We start from the raw sequence: 21,466 nt of genomic DNA on the forward strand, positions 1-21,466 counted from the left end.
GAGTGAGAGACAGAGAGAGAGAAGGACTCAAAATCAGGAATGAAAGAGGAGAAATATCAACCGACACAGGGAAATACAAAGGATTATAAGAGCATATTATGAAAAATCGTATGCCACCAAACTGGACAACCTAGAAGAAATAGATAAATTCCTAGGAACATATAACCTCCAAAACCTGAATCAGGAATAAATAGAAAATTTGAACAGACTGATTACCAGTAATGAAACTGAATCAGTAATCAAAAAAGCTCTCAGCAACAACAACAACAAAACTCTCTACAAGCAAAAGTCCAGGACCAGATGGCTTCATGGGTAAATTCTACCAAAATTAATTAAAATTAATACCTATTCTTCTCAAACTACTCCAAAAAAAATAAAAGAGGAAAAAAGCTTCCAAATTCATCCTATGAGGTCAGTATTACCCTGATACTGAAACCAGATAGAGACACTACAAAAAAAGAGAACTACAGGCCAATATCTCTGAGAGATGCAAAAGTCCTCAAAAAAAAAAAAAAAAAAATTAGGAAACCAAATCTAACAATATATTTTAAAAAATCATTCACCATGATCAAATGGGATATATTCCTAGGATGTAAGGCTTGTTCAATGTTCACAAATTAACATCACATACATCACATCACATGTGATACATCACATCAGTAAGAGAAAGGATAAAAATCTTATGATCATCTCAAAAATGCTGAAAAAGCATTCTACTAAGTACAACATCCATTCATGATAACCCTCAACAGAGTAGGTTTAGAAGGAATATACCTCAACATAATAAAGGCCATACATCATACCCAATCGTGAAAAACTGAGAGCTTTTCCCCTAAGGTCAGGAAACAGAGACATCTACCCTCGCCACTTTTATTCAACATAGTACTGGAAGTCCTAGCCACAGCAATCAGACAACAAAAAGAAATCAAGGAATTCAAATTAGTAATAAGTAAAACTATCCTATTTGCAGATAGTATAATACTATATAGAAAAATCATAAAAACTCCACAAAAAAACCACTAGAATAAGTGATAAGTGAATATAGTAAGATTGCAGGATACAATATCAATATACAGAAACCTGTTGCATTTCTATACATTCATAATGAAACAGATAGAGAAATTAAGAAGACAATCATATTTAAAACTGCACCAAAAAATTTGAAATAAAATGCATAACTTATCCAAGGAGGTGAAAGATCTGTATTCTCAAAACTACAGAGCATTGATGAAAAAAATTGAAGACAACACAAAGAAATGGAAAGGCATTCCATGCTCATGGATTGGAAGAACAAATATTGTGAAAATGTCCATACTACCCGAAGCAATCTAGAGATTTAATGTAATCCCTATCAAAATACCAGTAGCTTTTTTCACAGAACTAGAATAATCCTAAAATATTTGTATGGAACCACAAAAGACCTTGAATAGCCAAAGTGATCTTGAAAAAGAACAAAACTGGAAGTACCACAATCCCAGACTTGAAGTTATACTACACAGCTGTAGTAATCAAAACAGTAATGGTACTGGCACTAAAATAGACACATAAACCAATAGGACAGAATAGAGAGCCCAGAAATAAACACATGATTAAATGGCCAATTGGTTTTTGACAAAGGAGATAAGAATATACAATGGGAAGACAGTCTCTTCAACAAATGGTGCTGGGAAAACCGGACAGCTACATGCAGAAGAATGAAACTGGACCACTTTCTTACACCATATACAAAAATAAACTCAAAATGGATTAAAGACCTAAATGTGAGGCCTGAAACCATAAAAATCCTAGAGAACGCAGGCAGTTAACCTCTTTGACATCGACCATGGCAACAGTTTTCTAGATATGTCTCCTGAGGCAAGGGAAACAAAAGGAAAAATAAACTATCGGGACTACATCAAAATAAAAAGCTTCTGCACAGCAAAGAAAACAGTCAACAGAACTAAAAGACAACCTACTTAATGGAAGAAGATATATGCAAATGACATATCCAATAGAGGGTTAGTATCCATATATAAAAAACTTCTATAACTTAACACCAAAAATCCCAAATAATCCAATTAAAAATGGGCAGAAGACATGAACGGACATTTCTTCAAAGACATCCAGATGGCCAATAGACACACAAAAAGATGTTCAACATCAAACATCATCAGGGAAATGCAAATCAAAACCACAATGAGATGACACCTCACACTGGTCAGAATGGTTAAATTGAAAAACACAAGAACCAGCAAGTATTAGCAAGGATATGGAGAAAAAGGAACCTTCAGGCATTGACCCACAGGGACAGCAACTGTGGGAAACAGTATGGAGGCTCTCTGAAAAATTGAAAATAGAATTACCATAGGATCCAGTAATTCCACTACTGGGTATTTGCCCAAAGACTATGAAAAACTAATTCAAAAAGACATATGCATTCTTATGTTTTTTGCAGCATTATTTGCAATAGCCAAATTATGGAAAGAGCCCCAGTGTCCATCAACAGATGAATGGATAAAGAAAATGTGAGATCAATATAATGATATATTACTCAGCCACAAAAAAGAAGAAAATAATGGAATCTTACCATTTACAACAACATGGATATATCTAAAAAGTATAGTGCTAAGTGAAATACGTCATTCAGAGAAAGACCAATACCATATGATTTCATTAATATGTGGAATTTAAGAAACAAAAGAAACAAAGAAGAGACAAACCAAAAAAAAAAAAAAGACTTAACTATAGAGAACAACCCAGTGGTTACCAGAGGGGAGGTGGGAGTGGGGGAAGGGATGGGGGAAAGGAATGGGTAAAACAGGTGGTGGGGATTAAGAGTACACTTATCATGATGAGCACCAGGTGATGTATGGAAGTGTCGAATCACTATTATTGTACATTTGAAACTAATATAATACTGTATGTTAACTATATTGGAACTAAAATTGTTCTAAATGATCTTTAATCATTTAAATGGTGGTTCTTGGGCATAAGATGAAATATCTGATGACGATATCATATATGAATTTTAAAAGTGCTTTATTTAAAACAACTTTAAAATAATGTTTTCTAAGCCTCTGCCACTTAAAAGTGTGGCACACATCAGCAGCAGCAGCAGCACTCGGGAGCTCAGTGGAAATGCAGACTCTTATGTCCTATCTTGGCCCTACAAACATGGACTTACATTTTATCAACATCCCCAAACGCTCTACAACTGCTCTGGAATGCTAAAAGTATTCAAAAGGTAGCATTCATAATGATAGAAATAGCATTTCGGAGATAAACATAATGCTTGAATAAAACTGTTAAAAATGTGCTGAGACACAAGCACGTGAGAAAATGCTCCGTATCACTTGCTATCAGGGAAATACAAATCAAAACCACAATGAGATCCCACCTCACACCAGTGAGAATGGGGAAAATTAACAAAACAGGAAACCACAAATGTTGGAGAGGATGTGGAGAAAGGGGAACCCTCCTGCACCGTTGGTGGGAATGTGAACTGGTGCAGCCACTCTGGAAAACTGTGTGGAGGTTCCTCAAAGAGTTAAAAATAGACCTGCCCTACGACCCAGAAATTGCACTGCTGGGGATTTACCCCAAAGATACAGAGGCAATGAAACGCCGGGACACCTGCACCCCGATGTTTATAGCAGCAATGTCCACAACAGCCAAACTGTTGAAGAAGCCTCAGTGTCCATCGAAAGACGAATGGATAAAGAAGATGTGGTCTATGTATACAATGGAATATTACTCAGCCATTAGAAATGACAAATACCCACCATTTGCTTTGACGTGGATGGAACTGGAGGGTATTATGCTGAGTGAAATAAGTCAATCGGAGAGGCACAAACATTATATGGTCTCATTCATTTGGGGAATATAAAAAATAGTGAAAGGGAATAAAGGGGAAAGAAGAAAAATGAGTGGGAAATATTAGGGAGGGAGACAGAACATGAGAGACTCCTAACTCTGGGAAACGAACCAGGGGTGGTGGAAGGGGAGGTGGGCGGGGGGTGGGGGTGAATGGGTGATGGGCACTGAGGGGGGCACTTGATGGGATGAGCACTGGGTATTATTCTATATGTTGGCAATTGAACACCAATAAAAATAAATTTATAAAAAAAATAAAAATAAAAAAATGTGCTGAGACAAGAAATTAATAAATGTATTTTACATGAGTACTCATAAATACACATGAGTCTAAACCAACCAATTAATAGGAGTGGGTATTTGTCTATTTTGGAATGCTTGTCTATTGGAGCATATACAATATGTCTTACATCATTAAAGGGGAAAAGGAAGAAATAAAAACCTTAATGAAAGAATAAGAAAAGGCATGAGAAAGAACAGGAAAATTTGAAAAAGAAATGAGTGGAAACCAAAACAAAGAATGCAACACTTTATTTCTAAGTGACAGGTTGAAGAACAGACAAGAGAATTATGGGAGTGGAAGGTGGAAAGAGATGGCATACAGAGCGAACCAGAGGCAACAAACAGAAAACCACTATGGATTTTTCACAGTTGAAAATTTGAGTTGTCTCATTTTGAAGACACACACTGAATCCCCAAAAGGAGACATATCAAAACTCACCCACCCCAGAAACCACACGGTGAAACTCAAGAACACCAAAGATAAAGAGGAAGTTTAAAAGCAACTAGAGATAAAAGACAGAGATATTCTACAGTTACTTTGTCAAGAGATTTCTCACGGGCAATAAATCCCAATGACCACAATATATCATTTACAACCTGTAACCTGCACAAGAGAAGCTGTTACTCAAGATTAAGAATAAAATAAGGACATTTTTCAGATGGTGACTCATGCAATGGACTGATGGAATTTTAAAGGATCTACTTCATGAAGAAGGAAATTGCACCAAACAAAAAGGTGTGGGATGGAACAACCAATTATGTTGGAGAAGTTGTTAAAATTTTTTGTTAAACAAAATAAATACTGTCAATTAAAAGTCACAGTAATTTGAAGGATATGGATCAAGAAGATACTAAAATCCTATGCAAAAATAATGTGGACAATGGGGCAATGGTAGAAATCAAGGCATTCTGAGAGTCAGGTATTAATGATGAAGAATTCCCCTTCTTTAAAGATACTTATCTTTAGCCTTCATGGTAAGGAGGCAAGTTGAAAATAGAAACATGAGCATTAAAAGACTAGAAATAGATATTGAACTTTTCAACAGAGATTAAAGACAAGAGAGGCCAGTAAGGCAAAACCAAAAATAAGTTAAAAAAAAAGTTAAAACAGAGACATAAGTATTAACACATCTGTATACCTGTTAATTATAAATGCATTAAATTCACCTATTTAAACTCAAAAATTTGAATAGAAAAAAATCTAGTTCTTTTTTTTTTAAGATTTTATTTATTTATTCATGAGAAACAGAGAGGCAGAGACACAGGCAGAGGGAGAAGCAGGCTCCATGTAGGGAGCCCGACGTGGGACTCGATCCCAGGTCCAGGATCAGGCCCTGGGCTGAAGGCGGCGGCGCTAAACCCCTGAGCCACCCGGGCTGCCCTAGTTCTTTGATATTCTTGAGAGAGATATGCAGGAGACACACAAAACATTATGACACTGAATGACTGAAATATATTTTAAAAGACACAGCAAAGGACTCCATATATTAAAGCATTGGGTCCAACTATTAACAACAGTCACACACTCATACACAAAATCACTGGATAAAACAATAAAAACAAAAAAATCACCTGAATAGTCCTGTAAAAAACAATTTAAATTGTCATTTGAAACATCTGAACCATAACTTAAAATTTTTTTCAAAGAAAATATCAGGCCAGGAGCACCTGGGTGGCTCAGTGGTTCAGGGTCTACCTTCAGCTCAGGCCCTGATCCCAGGGTCCTGGGATCGAGTCCTGCATTGGGTTCCCCACAGGGAGCCTGCCTCTCCCTCTGCCTATGTCTCTGTCTCTCTCTGTGTCTCTCATGAATAAATAAAAAAAAAAATCTTAAAAAAAATGTATCAGGCCAAATGTTTTCACAAGTTAGTTCTGTCAAACCTTCAAGAACTGAATAATTGTACTCTATTTTGTTTAAGTGTGGTTAGGGACTGCTCCCAGCATACTCAATAAGAAGAACCTGCCAGCACAGCCCGTAGATGGGAACCGTACATAGAACTCAGCAGTCCTGAGCACCACCCAGGGAATTCCAGGCCTTCTCACTGATGAACCTGGACACACAAATCCTAACCACAAATTTTAAAAACCAAACCCCATGGTGTGTAAATAAGATAGCACACAGTGACATCTAACCTGGAAAATGACAGATCAAGCAGACCCAAAAGGAAATAACAAATAAAATGGTGATGTATCAGAATAACAAAGGACAGAGAACCCTGCCCCAATCAGCTAGAAGTGGCACACTGTGTTGAAGCACATGTGAAGCATTTTCATCAAAACTGCCCATAGACATGTTGGAGGGACTAAAATAAAAAAAAAAAAAGACAAGAAACAACAAGTGTTGGTGGGGATGTAGAGAAAAACAAACCCCCATACACTGTTGGCAGGAATATAAATTGCTATAGTCATGGAGGAAAACAGTATGGAGTTTCCTCCAAAAATTAGAAATAGAAATACCATATGATCCAATAATTCCACTACTGGGTATTTACCCAAAGAAACAAAAACACTACTTAAAAAGATATATGCAGGGGGATCCCTGGGTGGCTCAGCAGTTTAGCACCTGCCTTCGGCCCAGGGTGGGATCCTGGAGTCCAGGGTTTTTAATAGTTGGACCCAATGCTTTAATATATGGAGTCCTTCACTGTGTCTTTTTAAATACATTTCAGTCATTCAGTGTCATAATGCTTTGTGTGTCTCCTGCATGTCTCTCTTAATAATATCAAAGAACTAGGGCAGCCTGGGTGGCTCAGCGGTTTAGCACCGCCTTCAGCCCAGGGCCTGATCCTGGAGTCCAGGGATCGAGTCCCACACGTCGGGCTCCCTGCATGGAGCCTGCTTCTCCCTCTGCCTGTGTCTCTGCCTCTCTCTTTCTCCATGTCTCTCATGAATAAATAAATAAAATCTTTTTAAAAAATTAAAAAAAAGATATATGCACTGCTGTGTTTATTACAACATTATTTACAATAGCCAAGATATGGAAGCAACCCAAGTGTCCAGGTATAAATGAATGGATAAGGAAAATGTGATATATTAATATCACATGAATTCATTAAAAAGGACGAGATCGTGCCATTTGGGACAACATGGATGGACCTAGAGGGTATTATGCTAAATGAAATAAATCAGACTGAGAAAGACAAATATTGTATGATTTCACTCTACTGTGGAATCTTAAAAAATCTAAAAAAACCCCCAAAAAACAAACAACCCCCCCCCACACACAAATGAACAAAGAAACAAAAAGCAGAACCAAACCTATAAATAGAGACAACAAGCTGATGGTTGCCAGAGGGAAGGGGGTTGGGGAAATGGACAAAATGGGAGAAGGGGAGGGGGAGATACAGGCTTCCCGTTATGGTATAAGTCACCAGGATATTTAAAGGCTCAGCATAAAGAATAGAGTCAATGATGTTGTAATGGAGACGTCTGGGAACAGATGGTAGCTACACCTGCGGTGAACACAGCATATGCATAAACTTGTTGAATCACTACATTATACAGGTGAAACCAATGTAACATTGTGTGTCCCATTCAGACTAAAAAAGAAAACAGACCATCGACTCCAGCCACACAGGAAGTCTCAACAACACTCCAGAATCGCTATTAGGGGGACCTATTCCTGTCTCCATATTTCTGTGTGAGGGGAGGGTGGCTGCCACTAAGGCCACATTTGTGGCCTTGCCCCTGCCTCCCCTCACGCAACTTTTCCTCAAAGGAGGAACACATCTCTGGCCAGAGAGCTTACAGAAGGGCCTCTCTTGAGAGTTGCCTATCCTTGGATTTGATTATCCTTGGATTTTTCCAGGGAAGTTTCTGAGACCAGCTCTGCCTCTACAGAGTGGAGGTCTGTAGTCTGCAATTCAATTTACAGTGTAAGTGTGTGTAGGATGTCTGGGATTCAAGATCCTGATTGTGGCCTCAGCTCAAGCTAACTTGCCTAATCAGTACAACTAACGATAAAGCCACTGTTTTGGTCTCTTTCTGTCTGACCCCTTTGTCTATTCCTTAATTGGTTTAAAACGAAGGAAGGAAGGGACACCTGGGTGGCTCAGTGGTTGAGTGTCTACCTTTGACTCAGAGCATGATTGTGGGGTCCTGGGATCGAGTTCCACACCAGGCTCCCCACGGGGAACCTGCTGTTCCCGCTACCTGCATCTCTGTCTCTCTCTCTCTGTGTCTCTCACGAATGAATGAATAAAATCTTTTTAAAAAAGTAATAAGAAAGGGAAAAATGGGATGCTATTTAACAATTATTGTGGTAGACAAAATAGTATCTCCCCAAAGATATCCATGTCCTAAATCATGGCATCTATGTGTTACCTCACATAGTGAAAGGGACTTTATGGATGTGATTAAGGTCCAGAATTTTGAGATGAGGAAGTTATCCTATATTGTTAATCAGTTTAATTCTTAAATAAGAAAAGGGAGGCAGAAGACTGGGTCCCAAGGGACATGACCTGAGGACTTGAGCTGCCACTGTTGGGGCTCTGAAGATAGAAGAAGGGGACAGTGAGCCAAGGAAGGTGACAGCATTAGAGTAGCAATAAGGCAGGCAGGGGCAGACTAGTCATACAGAGAAAACCCTCTAAGAACACCCCAAAATTTTAAAAAATACCCATGTACACACACTCTTTTAAGCAACTGAACTATCAGAAATCTTCAGAGCTCAAAACCTCGGAGTTAAGAGAGCATCTGAGCTGGTGTTTGCCCTTACATCCTGCCAATTCCCTGATGGCCTAACGCCTGGGCCACAGGTCACTTGAGGGGGACAGGGGACAAAGCTTAGGTCTGAGCAAAGGGACAGGCACATGGGAGACCTCTGCACAAAGCCAGGATAGAAAAGAGAAATACCCTCTGTCAACTGGAGGAGTCTATCCCACAGGAGGAAACTGGGCCTTAAAACTAGATCACATACAAATAATTCGATGTTTTAAAACGATAATAATTTAAAAAAAAAGGAAAGAGGCACAGAAAGTGTGAGACAAGTAGAAATCAGACAAGAGAGTTGAAAATTGGTCAGATGAGTTAATTGTCAAAATAAATGTATACAGACTAAACTGGCCAGTGAAAAGACAGATATTGTAAATTGGTTAAAAAGTGAAAACACATCTATATCCCACTGGCAAAAGCTACATCTAAATCAAAAGAACAATGAAAGCCTGTGACTGAAAAAGGATGGAAGGACAATACCAAGAAAATAATAACCAAAAGGAAAACTTCACATTGGCATGCAACATTGGCTCTCCCCTGGATCTCCAGCCTTATGGCCTATCCTGTAGATTTTGGACTTGCTAGTTTCCATAATTACATGAGCCAATTCCTTAAAATCAATCAATCAACGAATATCTTAGAAATTTCTTTCTCTACACACACACACACCCTATTGCTTTTGTTTCTCTGGAGAACCTGGACCAATAGATAGATATAGATATATAGATATACATATTTATATATTTGCAGAATAAAATAATGTATAAAAACATACTACACACATATAATGGAGACTAATCAGCAAAGGCAAAACTCACTTCTTTGAAAATAATCATAAAAAAGATAACTCCGGCAAGAGGCACCTGGGTGCTCAGCCAGTTAAGCATCAACTCTTGGTTTTGGCTCAGGTCATGATCTCAGGGTTGTAAGAGCCCTGTGTTGGTTCTGTGCTTGGCAAGGAGCTGGCTTCAGATTATCTTTCTTTCTTCCCCTCCCTCCCTTCATGTGGGCGTGCTCTCTCTCTCTCTCTCTCAAAAAAAAAAAAAAAAAAAGATAACTCTGGCAACATAAAAGAAAACAGAGGGTACAATTAAGTAATATTAGGAATATAAACAGAGATACAAGAAGTGTAGCAGATCTTTAAAAAATATGATAGGCAGAGAGACTAGGTTAAGTGACTGCCCTTGATTTTGGCTCAGGTCATTATCCCAGGGTTGTGAGATCCAGCCACAAGAGGGCTCTGTGCTCAGCAAAGAGTCTGCTTGAGATTCTCTCTCTCCCTCTGGCCCTCCCCCTACTCAGGAGCATGCACATGCATTCTCTCTCTCGAATAAATATTTTTAAAAATCTATGATAGCCATATTTATGTTAACAAAATTAAAGACCCTCAGGCACCTGGATGGTAGAGTCAGTTAAGCATCTGACTCTTGGCTTTGGCTCAGGTCATGATCTCAGCCCTATGATGGGCTCCCTGTCAGGTGAGGAATCTGCTCAGGATTCTTTCCCTCTTTTCTCCCTCCCCCTCTGCTCCTCCCTCGGCTAGCATGCAAGAGGGTGTTCTCTCTCTCAAATAAAAAAATTAAATCTATTTAAAAAAAAAAACAAGAAACAAAATTAAAGATCTCAGTAAAATGCACAAATTTTTAGATAGATATAACTTACCAAAACTCAACTGAGAATTTAAGCCATTGTTTATAACTATGAAGAAAAGAAAATCTTTCAGTGAGAAAACACCAGGTCCACTTGGTTTCGTAGGTCAATTCCTATACAACTGTAGCAAATACATAAGGAAGAAATGATCATCCCAGTTTTACTCAAACTCTTTTAGAGAATAGAAAATGAGGCTATGTAGCCCTAAAGTTTTGGAGGAGAGCTCTGCCAGTGAGGGGAAAAATCAAAATGATGTCTGTTGAACTGTGCTTGCCACCATGGGCCATTCTGATCTCTTTACGCAAAGAATCGTTTTTGGTATCTCAGCCCATTGGACATCTCCAAACTTCCATTCTGAATGTCTCTGGGTCATAATGAAAGCCGAGCATTCTCAATCTGAGTCCTGAATGAGAAACAGGCAAGTTTTGGTTCTGCCCCACTTACTGATGACTGCTATATGCTGACCCACCTCAGAGAAGGCTTGGACAAGATCAATTAACTGAGCATGTTCAGTGCATGGACTCATCAGCAGCCTGAAGTCATTTTTTTTTTTCAGAATATGCCTATTTTATTAACATCATGCTTGAATAAATAATTGGCTACTGCTAATAAAATTAAACCTCTGTTTACAACAGCCCCCAATATTCCATGTTGACCATTCACGCAGAATTTGGTGTAAAAAGTCAAGTGAAATGTAGACCCTGAGCTATTGAGTAATTATGCTTCAGTATAAAAATAGAGAATTAGTCTTACAACCGAAGATCTGAACAGGAACACAAACCACCTCTCTGTGGGTTTTAGCTTTTGTGGAATAGGTCAGGATCTTAATAGGGGTGTAAGGCAGGAAGAGACTTGCAGGATTTTCTCATTTTGAAGACTTTTGGGAAAGGTGTGAATAATCTCAGCCTTGACCAGAACTTTCTCTGCTCCAACTCTAAATCTTAAAAAAAAAAAAAAAAAAAAGCAAAAACACCAAGACACGAATCAGAGTTAGCAGAGAGGTCCAGAGCAACCTTTTTTTAACTGTCATAAAACAGGCTCCTTTTGCCTATTCCTTACTGATGGGTACAGCTTACAGATGACTGCTTGAATGAACTTCTACCACAGTGAAGAGGAATAAGTGGTCCTCTGTGTCCTGACCACGGGGTTCTCTGGTACTACTACAGAAATGGCCTCACACAGCAGCCACTGAACCTGTTAGCCCACAAATTACGCTTCATGCAAAATGACAATATGTGGCAGTTGTTCTGGGTTATCCAGAGGGATGTACTTGAGCAATATATAGTTCAATTTCAATTGTCAACAGTGTAATTCAACTACGGTATTATGTGCAGACCAAATCACTGGGATTAATCAGGAGCAAGAGCAAAGGTTAACACTGTACTGGAAACTAACAACAATGGTCTTTTGTACTAGAAACAAATCATTTTGACAAAGGTTCCGGGGTCTTTAAAGTCACCTCTTTCCAACTTTCTAGTACAGAATTTTGAGGTTCCGATTAAGTACAGTCACACCCAGGAAACACTCATTCAGGTTTCAATAATTCAACCTTATAAGGAGTTTCATTTACTAGTCCTGTTTCTGCCATCAATGCATTTCTTTTCCTCACACCTCCAGAGCCACTGAGTGCCTTGAGATAAAGGTCATCATGTCATGGAGCATATCTGGCATGTGTGCGTCAGGATGTCCTCTCAGAGTATCCCTGGCCTGGTTGTTTAAGTGATAATATCCTGATTGCTTGTATTGTTTACATTGATTTGGAGGAAGGAGACTTTTTTTTTTTTTTTTTTGCATTAAAGACTTAATTACATAAATATTGATATCACATGTCCAAGTGTACTCTTTTTGGAGAATTTCAGAAAATGAACCTGAACCTATCATAGTACAGAGTAATTAATAAAGGGAAATCCCTTGTTCTGAAGTGTTACAACTATGAATCATCATTATTGAAGGAACTGTGTCCGTTTTAGGAGGAATCCGTGTTGTTTTTGCATCAATGATTGCTCTGTGGGGTGTGTAGGAAGCCAGTAAAAATTACCTCCATTTGAAATAAGTGGTAATTGTGTCTTTGAAAGTGAGAGAATACAGTCCCTGAGTACTCATTTGAGCACCTTAATAGATGCAAAAGCAATCATTCAAAATAATAGGAAAATAGAAATACAGAAAGGACGATATAGATATTCACATAACAATGTCATTTCTGCAGGATTTGTGGCATCATGATGTGGTAACGCAGTTTTCAAACTTTCTCTTGGCTGCCACACTTTCAGCGAAGGAACCCTTACTTGGAAGTCTGATATGTAAGAGATATGAGAGCAAAGTCACTCTGGCTAGAGGATTGAGAGCAAAACCAGAATTTGACCCCTCTCTCAGTTAACTCTTTTCTGTAGATGGCCCCACAGAGCCCCCAGGGCTCCATAGCACATCATCATAAAACCAATGCAGGCATGACAGCAGCCAGGAAGAGACTCAGATGGCCCTGGACTAAAAACCCTGACATTTACCAGCACTGTAACCTTGGGTGGTGAAAATCCTAATGTCAGTACCAATCTCGACAAAACAGTAACTTACTGACTGAGCACTTAATATGTGCCTTATTTGCATTAATTTAATCCTCCCAGTAATAGGAGATGAGTACAAATACCATTATTTTATATATGAGGAAAGTGAGCTCAGATTGGGATTAAACCATTTGCCTAAAGATCTCACATCCAGTCAGTGCTAAGTAATGGAGCTGGGATTCAAACCCCAATAGTCCTATCTCCCTGGTCCACATCAACAACCTTAAAAACTCTTAAGCTCTTTGGTCCAGTTTGGCCCAGCCACCTCAGATATCGGGAAGGTATTAATAATCTTGTGGAAGAGCATCTTGCACAAAGGCATTCAATAATTATCATTCTTGTCATCACAAACGGTGTAGAGTGTATACCCTCCAGACACTCACTAATTACCTCAATGTTCAATTATCTGCCAAATAGCTCCTGTCAAATGTCTGTGTGAGCCAATTACTACTTGAGAGATGGTTCACAGGACAGGCCAATCACCAAATCTTCAAAAAAAATTAGTGATTTGAAAAAAAAAAATTAGTGATTTGTTTTTCCAGAAGAATCAGTGAAAGGTACCAGAAAAAAATAATAAATGAAGTTCAGTGCACAGCCAGAGAAGATACATATAGAAATGAACAACTAGCCCCAAACCAACAATAAAGAGAACCTATTCGCAAAAGTAAATAAAATGTGCATGTAACGAGTACTTATGAAACACCTAATATGTGCTATAGACCAACCGAGGTGTTGGAGATGGAGCGGCAAAGCATCTGTCCTCATGGAACTTACAACCTGGTGCAGGAGGCCGATGATACACCAAGAGACAAGAGTGAATGTAATAGGTCAGGTGGTGATCAGTGCTATAAAGAAATATAAACAGGATATGAGAACAGAGTGATGGGAGGGGGAGGAGGCCAATTAAAGAAGGTCAGGGAAGACCCCTCTGATGTGGCAACATTTTGGCAGAGATCAGATCTGAGGGTATCTGGAGGATGGCATTCCAGCAAAGGTGGAGGGCAGCAAGCACAAAGGTCCTAAGACAGTTGGTATGCAGGCTAAAGCAAGAAGATGGGAGGAAAGTGACAGGAAGGGTGGCCATAAAGGTGGCCAAAGGCCAGATGGCAGCTAGAAGTGCCAGCTGTGTTGACTTCAGATTTTATCCCAAGATGGGAAGCCATTGATGTGCTCTGGAGAGAGGAATGCTGTGATTTGATGTACGTTTTAAGGATTGCTCTGCTGCTGTGTGGAAGAGCCCATAAGGGCCAGGAGCAGGGCAGAGACCTCAGAAGACTATGCATGGGGATCCCTGGGTGGCGCAGCGGTTTGGCGCCTGCCTTTGGCCCAGGGCGCGATCCTGGAGACCCGGGATCGAATCCCACATCGGGCTCCCGGTGCATGGAGCCTGCTTCTCCCTCTGCCTGTGTCTCTGCCTCTCTCTCTCTCTCTCTGTGACTATCATAAATAAATAAATTAATTTAAAAAAATCAAAAAAAAAAAAAAAGAAGACTATGCATGAATCTTGCAGGCCCGAGGGAAGTCTAGCAAGGCATGCACAAGTCTTATACAATGAAAGGCACAGAATTCAAATGGGTGAGACAAGGTCCTGAATAAATCAGAACTCTACAGTGTCCCTAGAGAAGATGTACCATAATAAAGATTTCTTATCCCTCATTAATTTATCAGAAGCCAACATTTTATAGTGCTTACAATGTGCCAGGTACTGTTCTTGGCACCTTATGTGTATAAAAATAGCAACCCTCGAAGGTGGGTTCTACTATCATTCCCATTCTAAATATGAGGAAACTGAGGCCTGGTTGGGTCAAGAGTTTGTTGTAGAGCAAGGATTTGAGCCAAGCAGCCTGGCTCCAGGAGCTCCTCCCGAACCAATTGACCAATTGGCAAAGAATGCTTGGGATGTCTTAGATTGCCTCGCTACAAAACTCTCACACCTGTTCCAGTCACTGCAGCCTAAAGAGGGTTCAACTAAGGAGGAGGATGAAGGAAAAGGAAGAAGGGAGAACTTTGTGCTGAAAAGGCAGAAGAATGGGCCTCCTGGGTTCTGTACAACCCATGACGGAGGCCTTTCCTCCTTGTCCATCCCAGATCCTCACCTGCAGATCCTGTGTTAAGGCAAGGCCCTGAGGGTCACATACAGCTCTCTGCAACAGGGCACTTTGCCAGCGGCTTCATCATCTTAGGAATGCCAATGTGGAGAAATTGGGAGGCAGGAAGAGAACTGACCCCATGCCAGCTGTCTTCTTTAGGAAGTGTCCATTCATCCTTCACAGCCATCCAAGAGCTCTAAGGTTTGAGAGTCTGACCCTGGCTCTGATCTCTTTTTTTTTTTTTTTAAGTTTTATTTATTTATTTATTCATGAGAGACAGAGAGAGAGGCAGAGACATAGGGAGAGGGAGAAGCAGGCTTCTCGTGGGGAGCCTGATGCATGACTTGATCCCAGGACCCTGGGATCATGACCTGAGCCAAAGGCAGATGCTAACCACTGGGCCACCCAGGTGTCCCTGTGGCTCTGATCTCAATGCACATGAGCCCCCGGCAGCTTCCAGACGAGACTGTGTAAAAGCACTGCTACCAAATCCACGCTCTTGACTGTTGCCTCTCAGTGGGGCTTTGGAGTCCCTAACCTAAAACAGGACATCCCAACCTATAGAGCCTCTGAAAAGTATTAGTCAGGCCTCTCAAGAGCTATTCTGTTCACTGAGAAATTAAGAGCCTGACAGATGACCGAACATGGTACAGTCCCACCAAGAACATGAAGAGTCTTCAACACACAATGCCTCCCACAACCCTACCCTGGGCACCAACACCCAGAAGCCTCAGTGAGTCAGATTCTCTCTTCAGGGTGGAAAGTGAAGCAAATGTCTGGCAAATGGCAGTATCAGGTACCCATGTACATCCTGGGCTTTAGCCACACTTAGCCCAAGCCTGCCTCCCTGGCTTCCTCCAGCAGAAGCTCCACACAATAGAGAGCCAGGGCCCAAAGAAGCACACCCAGCATGGCAAATAAGGCCACTGACTTATTATCAGGTCAGGACAGAAAGAGGACCTGAGACCTTCAGGAAAGATTTTCAATGACAGGTTTATTCTAATCAGTCCGTATTGATTGGGTTCCCCCAATCAAAGAGTTAATTAGCCCAAATAGCCCACTGGCAGTCCTTTCCATTTAACCAGTTTTGCTGGATCTTTTCTAGGGAATATTGCTAACTGACTAATGTGAATGTTAAGTCAGTTATGATAGGTAAGACACAATATGGCATAAGGGACATTTTTTTTAAATATATTTTTTTAAGATTTTATTTATTTATTCATGGGACACAAAGAGAGAGAGAAAGAAAGAGAGAGAGAGAGAGAGAGAGAGAGAGAGGCAGAGACACAGACAGAGGGAGAAGCAGGCTCCATGCAGGGAGCCCGACACAGGACTCGACCCCAGGTCTTCAGGATCACGCCCTGGGCTGAAGGCAGGCGCTAAACTGCCGAGCCACCCGGGCTGCCCAATAAGGGAGATTTCTTTTTAAGATTTATTTATTTGAGAGAGAGAGAGAGAGAGAGAGAGAGCACATGAGCAGAAGGGGCAGCAGGAGAGGGAGAGAGAGAATAGAATCCTCAGGCAGACTCACTGCTGAGCACGGAGTCTAATGCTTTTGAGCCAAAATCAAGAGTCAGATGCTTAACCGACTGAGCCACCCAGGTGCTCCAAGAACATTCTTTAGGTGATGAGGTGAATCAATACCAAACTGCCTCCCAATTCCCAAACATACTGGAGACCAGCTGGGGAAGGGAGTCGACAAGTGCACGAGGGTGGCAAAGTTGCCAGACTTGGAGTTTCACTTCAGCTGGGTTGTGATAAGCCATAATGTGCTCTGGAAAATTTGCAGTAAAGGCAACCCTATTGCAGCCAAACCTCCTTACATCCGGGACCCATGCTGGGCCACGGTTTGATACATGCTAACACCCAGTGTGCCCACACTGTCTCGGCAGACCTAACCTCATGCCAGGATTCAAAGAATTCTACAAGTCTAAACTAAAAAAAAGAGATAGCATGCACAATAAAATAAAATAAATCTACCGAGGGGCTTCTTGCTGTGCCAGAAAGAAAAGTCAAATGCGAGAAAACAGTTTCTCAAGGGTAGAGGGCGCAAGCCACAGTTGTGAGGTCTCCCTGACTGTACCTGCGATGATCCCATCCATTTGCTCCAGGGCAGCTTCCAGTGCATGACTGGCATCAGAAGCCATGATGCCTTTCCCCTCCGTCTTCTCCTTCTCTTACTGAAAATTCAAGCACAAAACAAAGGAAAAGTTACAGAAAGGTCCACACCATGCATGCAAGACCTCAAACCCTCCTTTTCATCACGCAGCACAGTCTCACAAGAATCCTAGCACGCAACCGCACCCCCGCCCCTGATTCTGACATTTGTAGAGGGAGACAAGAGCTCCATCTCCATGAGCCTTTAGTATATGATCCCACTCACTTCTGAAATTAGGAGCCACCATTAGGGTCCCAAGTTCCAGAAGATTTACAGAGAGCACTGGGGCAGCTCCCCTACAAGTCAGGAAAAGTGACTCAAAAGGACGTGCCCTCCAACAGAGGGGATCAAGACAGTCTCGACAGGCACACAGCTGTCTTCCAGCTGCATTTGTCCTGCACCTGCAATGAGTTGGGTAGACGCGGTCCAGGCTGAGACCTCCACTACCACTTTCACTTCTCGGATGTCAAAAAGGGGCCTGGCCTAGGAAGGCTGCCGGCACACTGTCGTGGGGAGAGTTCTGTCCCAAGAACCTGGAGCACTTCCTCTTACCATTTTACTTCTACTCTACCCAATACCATGCAAGGAGCAGCATCCCATCTCCTTGGGACTGGAGAGCTTCTCCAAGCACACTCAGTCCAGCCACTCCCCCAGTGCTGAGTCTCCTGTCTAATGGGGAAGATGGCAGTTGGTTCCACCTCTAGACAACTCTGCCTCTACAAAAGGTCTTTTAGTTACACTGTCTTCCTGCAGCCTCTTCTCATTTTTCTTGCTTTGCTTCCCACCCACTCCCTGGGTGGCAGGGACAGACTTACAACAGTATTTGTAATCTCTAGTTCACGTCTATAAACTGGAGGCAGGAGTTGTTGTTTTCTCCATCACCAAAACCCATGCATATGCCCAATGGGCCTAAGTGCCATGGAGAACAGAGGCCTGGCTCCTCCACGGGTGGCACAGGCCAGGAAACAGAATCTCGAGGGTCTCCTTGGCTCATGTTCCCTGGGAAGTTGGACTTTCAAAGAGAAGAAAGTAAACTGAACAGCCACAGGAAAGTGGCTTTGGGGATGGTGTGGATAAAAATTTTAGGACCACAAAGAATCACAGGGGACTGGACCAGGCAGCAGCAGTTCAAATAGTCTGGGCTTGAACATTGCTCTGCCATTTATTCTGTGATCTCTGAGCCTCAGCATCCTCATTTGTAAAAGGGGGAAAATACCAGCACTTAACTCACCAGGTCCAGGTCATGATTAAATGAGGATTTAATATTTCATAGAAAATACTTAGTACATTCCCTTATAGATAGGAAGTGCTCAATATATGCTAGCTGTTTTCGTTTTTGTTTTTGAAGTGAGGCAATCATCTCAGGATGTATTTGTGCCAGGACAGCTCACTGGATGAGAAACTTTAAGCTCAATAGGGTAGGCTCAGGGAGGGAGAACCCAGGTAAGTCCAAGAGGCTGGTTCCCCTAGGCATGGCAAAGAGAGATAAGCAATGATGCATGTTGGAGGGGGAGGGTGGTGATTCATAGGAGCAAAGGCCAAGGAAGGTTTGGGAACAGGCACTGGGCTTCAGCAGGCCAAGAACCATTGCACAATCGACTCGGGAATGAGAACCGGAGTTTGCGGAGGGGGTGGGAGCCTCATTGGCACCTTGGGGCTGTGGCAGGAGCCAGGCAAGGCTGTAGCAAAGAAGAGAGTTGCCCCTGCTGAGAAGAGCAGCCTGGATGGCTGGAAACCCCAAACTCGGTGTGCATATCTCAGGATCTGGATGGAAGCAAGCTTAGGGTCAGGGTGGGGGTGGTGGTGATGAAAGAAGTACCAGAAAGGGGGGAGGGGAACCAGAAACAAGCCAATAATCAGCACATTCCCACCTATTCAGAGACGCTGAAGATCTGAAATACTTCCCCCTGAGGACTTCCCACTACTCCCAAAGAAAAATCCAAACTGCTCGCTCACTGTGATCCATGAAAGAGGCAGTGTAGGATCTGGCCAGGCCAACCCCATTGCTCATGTTCCAGCAGCATTGATCTCCTGTCTGCCCCTCCCCCTCCAACACACTCCAAGACCTTCACCTCTGCAACCTTACACCTGCCATCCCCTCAGCCCTCAGTGTGCTTTCCCAGCTCCCTCCATGGTCGATTTATTCTCATCTTCCAGGGTTCAGCTCCCTTCAGCTCCCATGTGTCTTCCAGAGAGAGGCCTTCCTTGCACACCTCCATCTACAGCAGCCCCTTTGAAGCACAGCAGTTCCAAAGTATCTGGTCCATATCCTTGATTCCTTGCTAACTGGCCTTGCTCACCCATCTCAGGGAGGCAGGGGGATCCTGTCTACCCTGTTCACCCCGTGTGTGCCCAGTGCCTAGCATGGTGCCTGGCATGAGGAAGTTTATGAGTAAATGGGTAGGTCTATCCCACCAACATTCCCTAAACCCTCCTGTGCTGGATGCTGAGGAGATAACGATAAAACACACCTAGTCCCTTCCCCCATGGACCACATAGCCTAGTGAAGACAAAAGTATACACAAATAATTATGAAGCCACTGGGGGTATGCTGACTGGGGCAGGTATGTAGCTTCCTTGGGTCTTGAAGGATGAGTAGAAGCTTTCTCAGAAGACAAAGGGGAGAATGCTATTCTAGGCAGAGCAGGGTGGAAAGGTAGGGAAGCATGTAAAGGCAGGATGGAGTTGGCAAATATCAAAATGGCTGATGAGATTATACCGGAGCATCCAGCTGCTCATGATGAGTCAAAACCTTTCACAGAATTCACATAAGTGTGACAAGGGCAATTAATTAGAGGAGCTTGGGAATCACACCCACTACTTCAGGGGTCTGGATGCCAGCACACAACAAACTGAGTGATCTCCGATTTAAACATGACAGATCCTTAAGAAGAAAGATCTCACATTGCAACAGACAGGTCCCATTTGGGGTCTTACTACCAGGGTAGAAGGGAGAGGACAGTTAGAAGATGCCAAGCCGAGGGCCCAGGGCGCATCCCCCTGCAACAGAAGGGCCGTAAAAGGAGGCCCACGGGCCTCCTGCCCAGTGATGAGTTTGTACTTGGCAAATGGCAAGTTGGGTGGACCCGTGGGAGGTGGTGTGAAGTGAAATGTGAGTCAAAGGTGTATCATATTTACACCCCAGGAGCCTGGGCCGGTAGGGTTGGAAGCGCTCAGAAGCCAGAACCTGTTTGGGGTAGCTGATTAGCTCAGTTCCAAACCTGCTGGGTCTGAGGTGATGGCAGGCACCTGGGTAAGAAGCAGCCCACAGGCCTCTGTCACAGGGCTGCTGTGAGGTGTCAGTGGTGTGGGGTACATGTTTGAAGGCCCAAATATGCCATCGATGTGAGGCCTCCAGTCCCCACCTGTGAGCACAGACACTCTTATCACAAGGAGGCCACAAAGTCACCAACCATCCCCATTCTGGCAGCTAGGAGGCACTTTCTCCTCAGGGCCGCAGTTGAGGCTGGAGCTCCTAGCAGTAACACAGGACAACAGGACAACCACTGCCCTCAAGGAACTCAGGGCCTCAGAGGCAAACAGGTCCAACAGCAGCATTCAGTGCCTGTTCCTCCCTTGGGAGCCTGGGTTCATGAGGGATGTCGAGCTTAAGTGCACAAAGCTCCAGCAGGTGAATGCCTGGACGCCTCCTGGGGAGAAGCGAGGTAAGAGGCAACAACCCAAAGGGGCTGGGGGAGAGCCACATTCCAGGGAAGACTCCAAAGGCCCACTTAGAGCAGGGCAAGCTCTAAGCAGGTGGTAGGGAGTGGAAGTGGAATCACGTTCTCTACCAATGACAGGAGAGGGCCAGCCGCCAGCCAGGGGCCTGACACAGTGTGGACAACACCGGAGGAGGACCCAGTAGGTCCAGGGGACTCCACGGTGGAGTGTGCACACACACCCCCCTCCCCAGCCCAGGAAGCAGAGGAGCAAGCAGAGGATGATGTTGCTCTTAACAAGTTCAGGACAGTGACAGCTGTTCTAGTGGCCAAGGCCAGTCTTCATTCTCTCTGATGTCTGGACTATTACTGGAGCCCTGCATTTGATGGTGGAGGCACAGGCCGACTTCTCTTACCAAGAGACTAGCTACAAAGAAGAGGTGGGAATGTTAAGAGAAGGTGTAGCCCACATACCATTCACCCTTCACTTCACCCACAGGC

General features: G+C 42.7%; 1 protein-coding gene across 3 annotated transcripts in view; it reads right to left on the bottom strand.

The window, feature by feature from the left end:
• PPFIBP2 (PPFIA binding protein 2) overlaps window positions 1-21,466 on the bottom strand; it is a 147,980-nt gene that overhangs the window by 97,738 nt on the left and 28,776 nt on the right. For all 3 annotated transcript variants that reach the window (XM_072725705.1, XM_026008332.2, XM_072725706.1), the window contains exon 2: window positions 17,232-17,328. In XM_072725705.1, the coding sequence (XP_072581806.1) occupies window positions 17,232-17,295 (64 nt within the window). In that variant the 5' untranslated portion in view covers window positions 17,296-17,328. The remainder of the gene's footprint in view (window positions 1-17,231; window positions 17,329-21,466) is intronic.

Source organism: Vulpes vulpes, chromosome 11 (genome assembly GCF_048418805.1).
Source record: "Vulpes vulpes isolate BD-2025 chromosome 11, VulVul3, whole genome shotgun sequence".
NCBI classification, from domain to species: Eukaryota; Metazoa; Chordata; class Mammalia; order Carnivora; family Canidae; genus Vulpes; species Vulpes vulpes.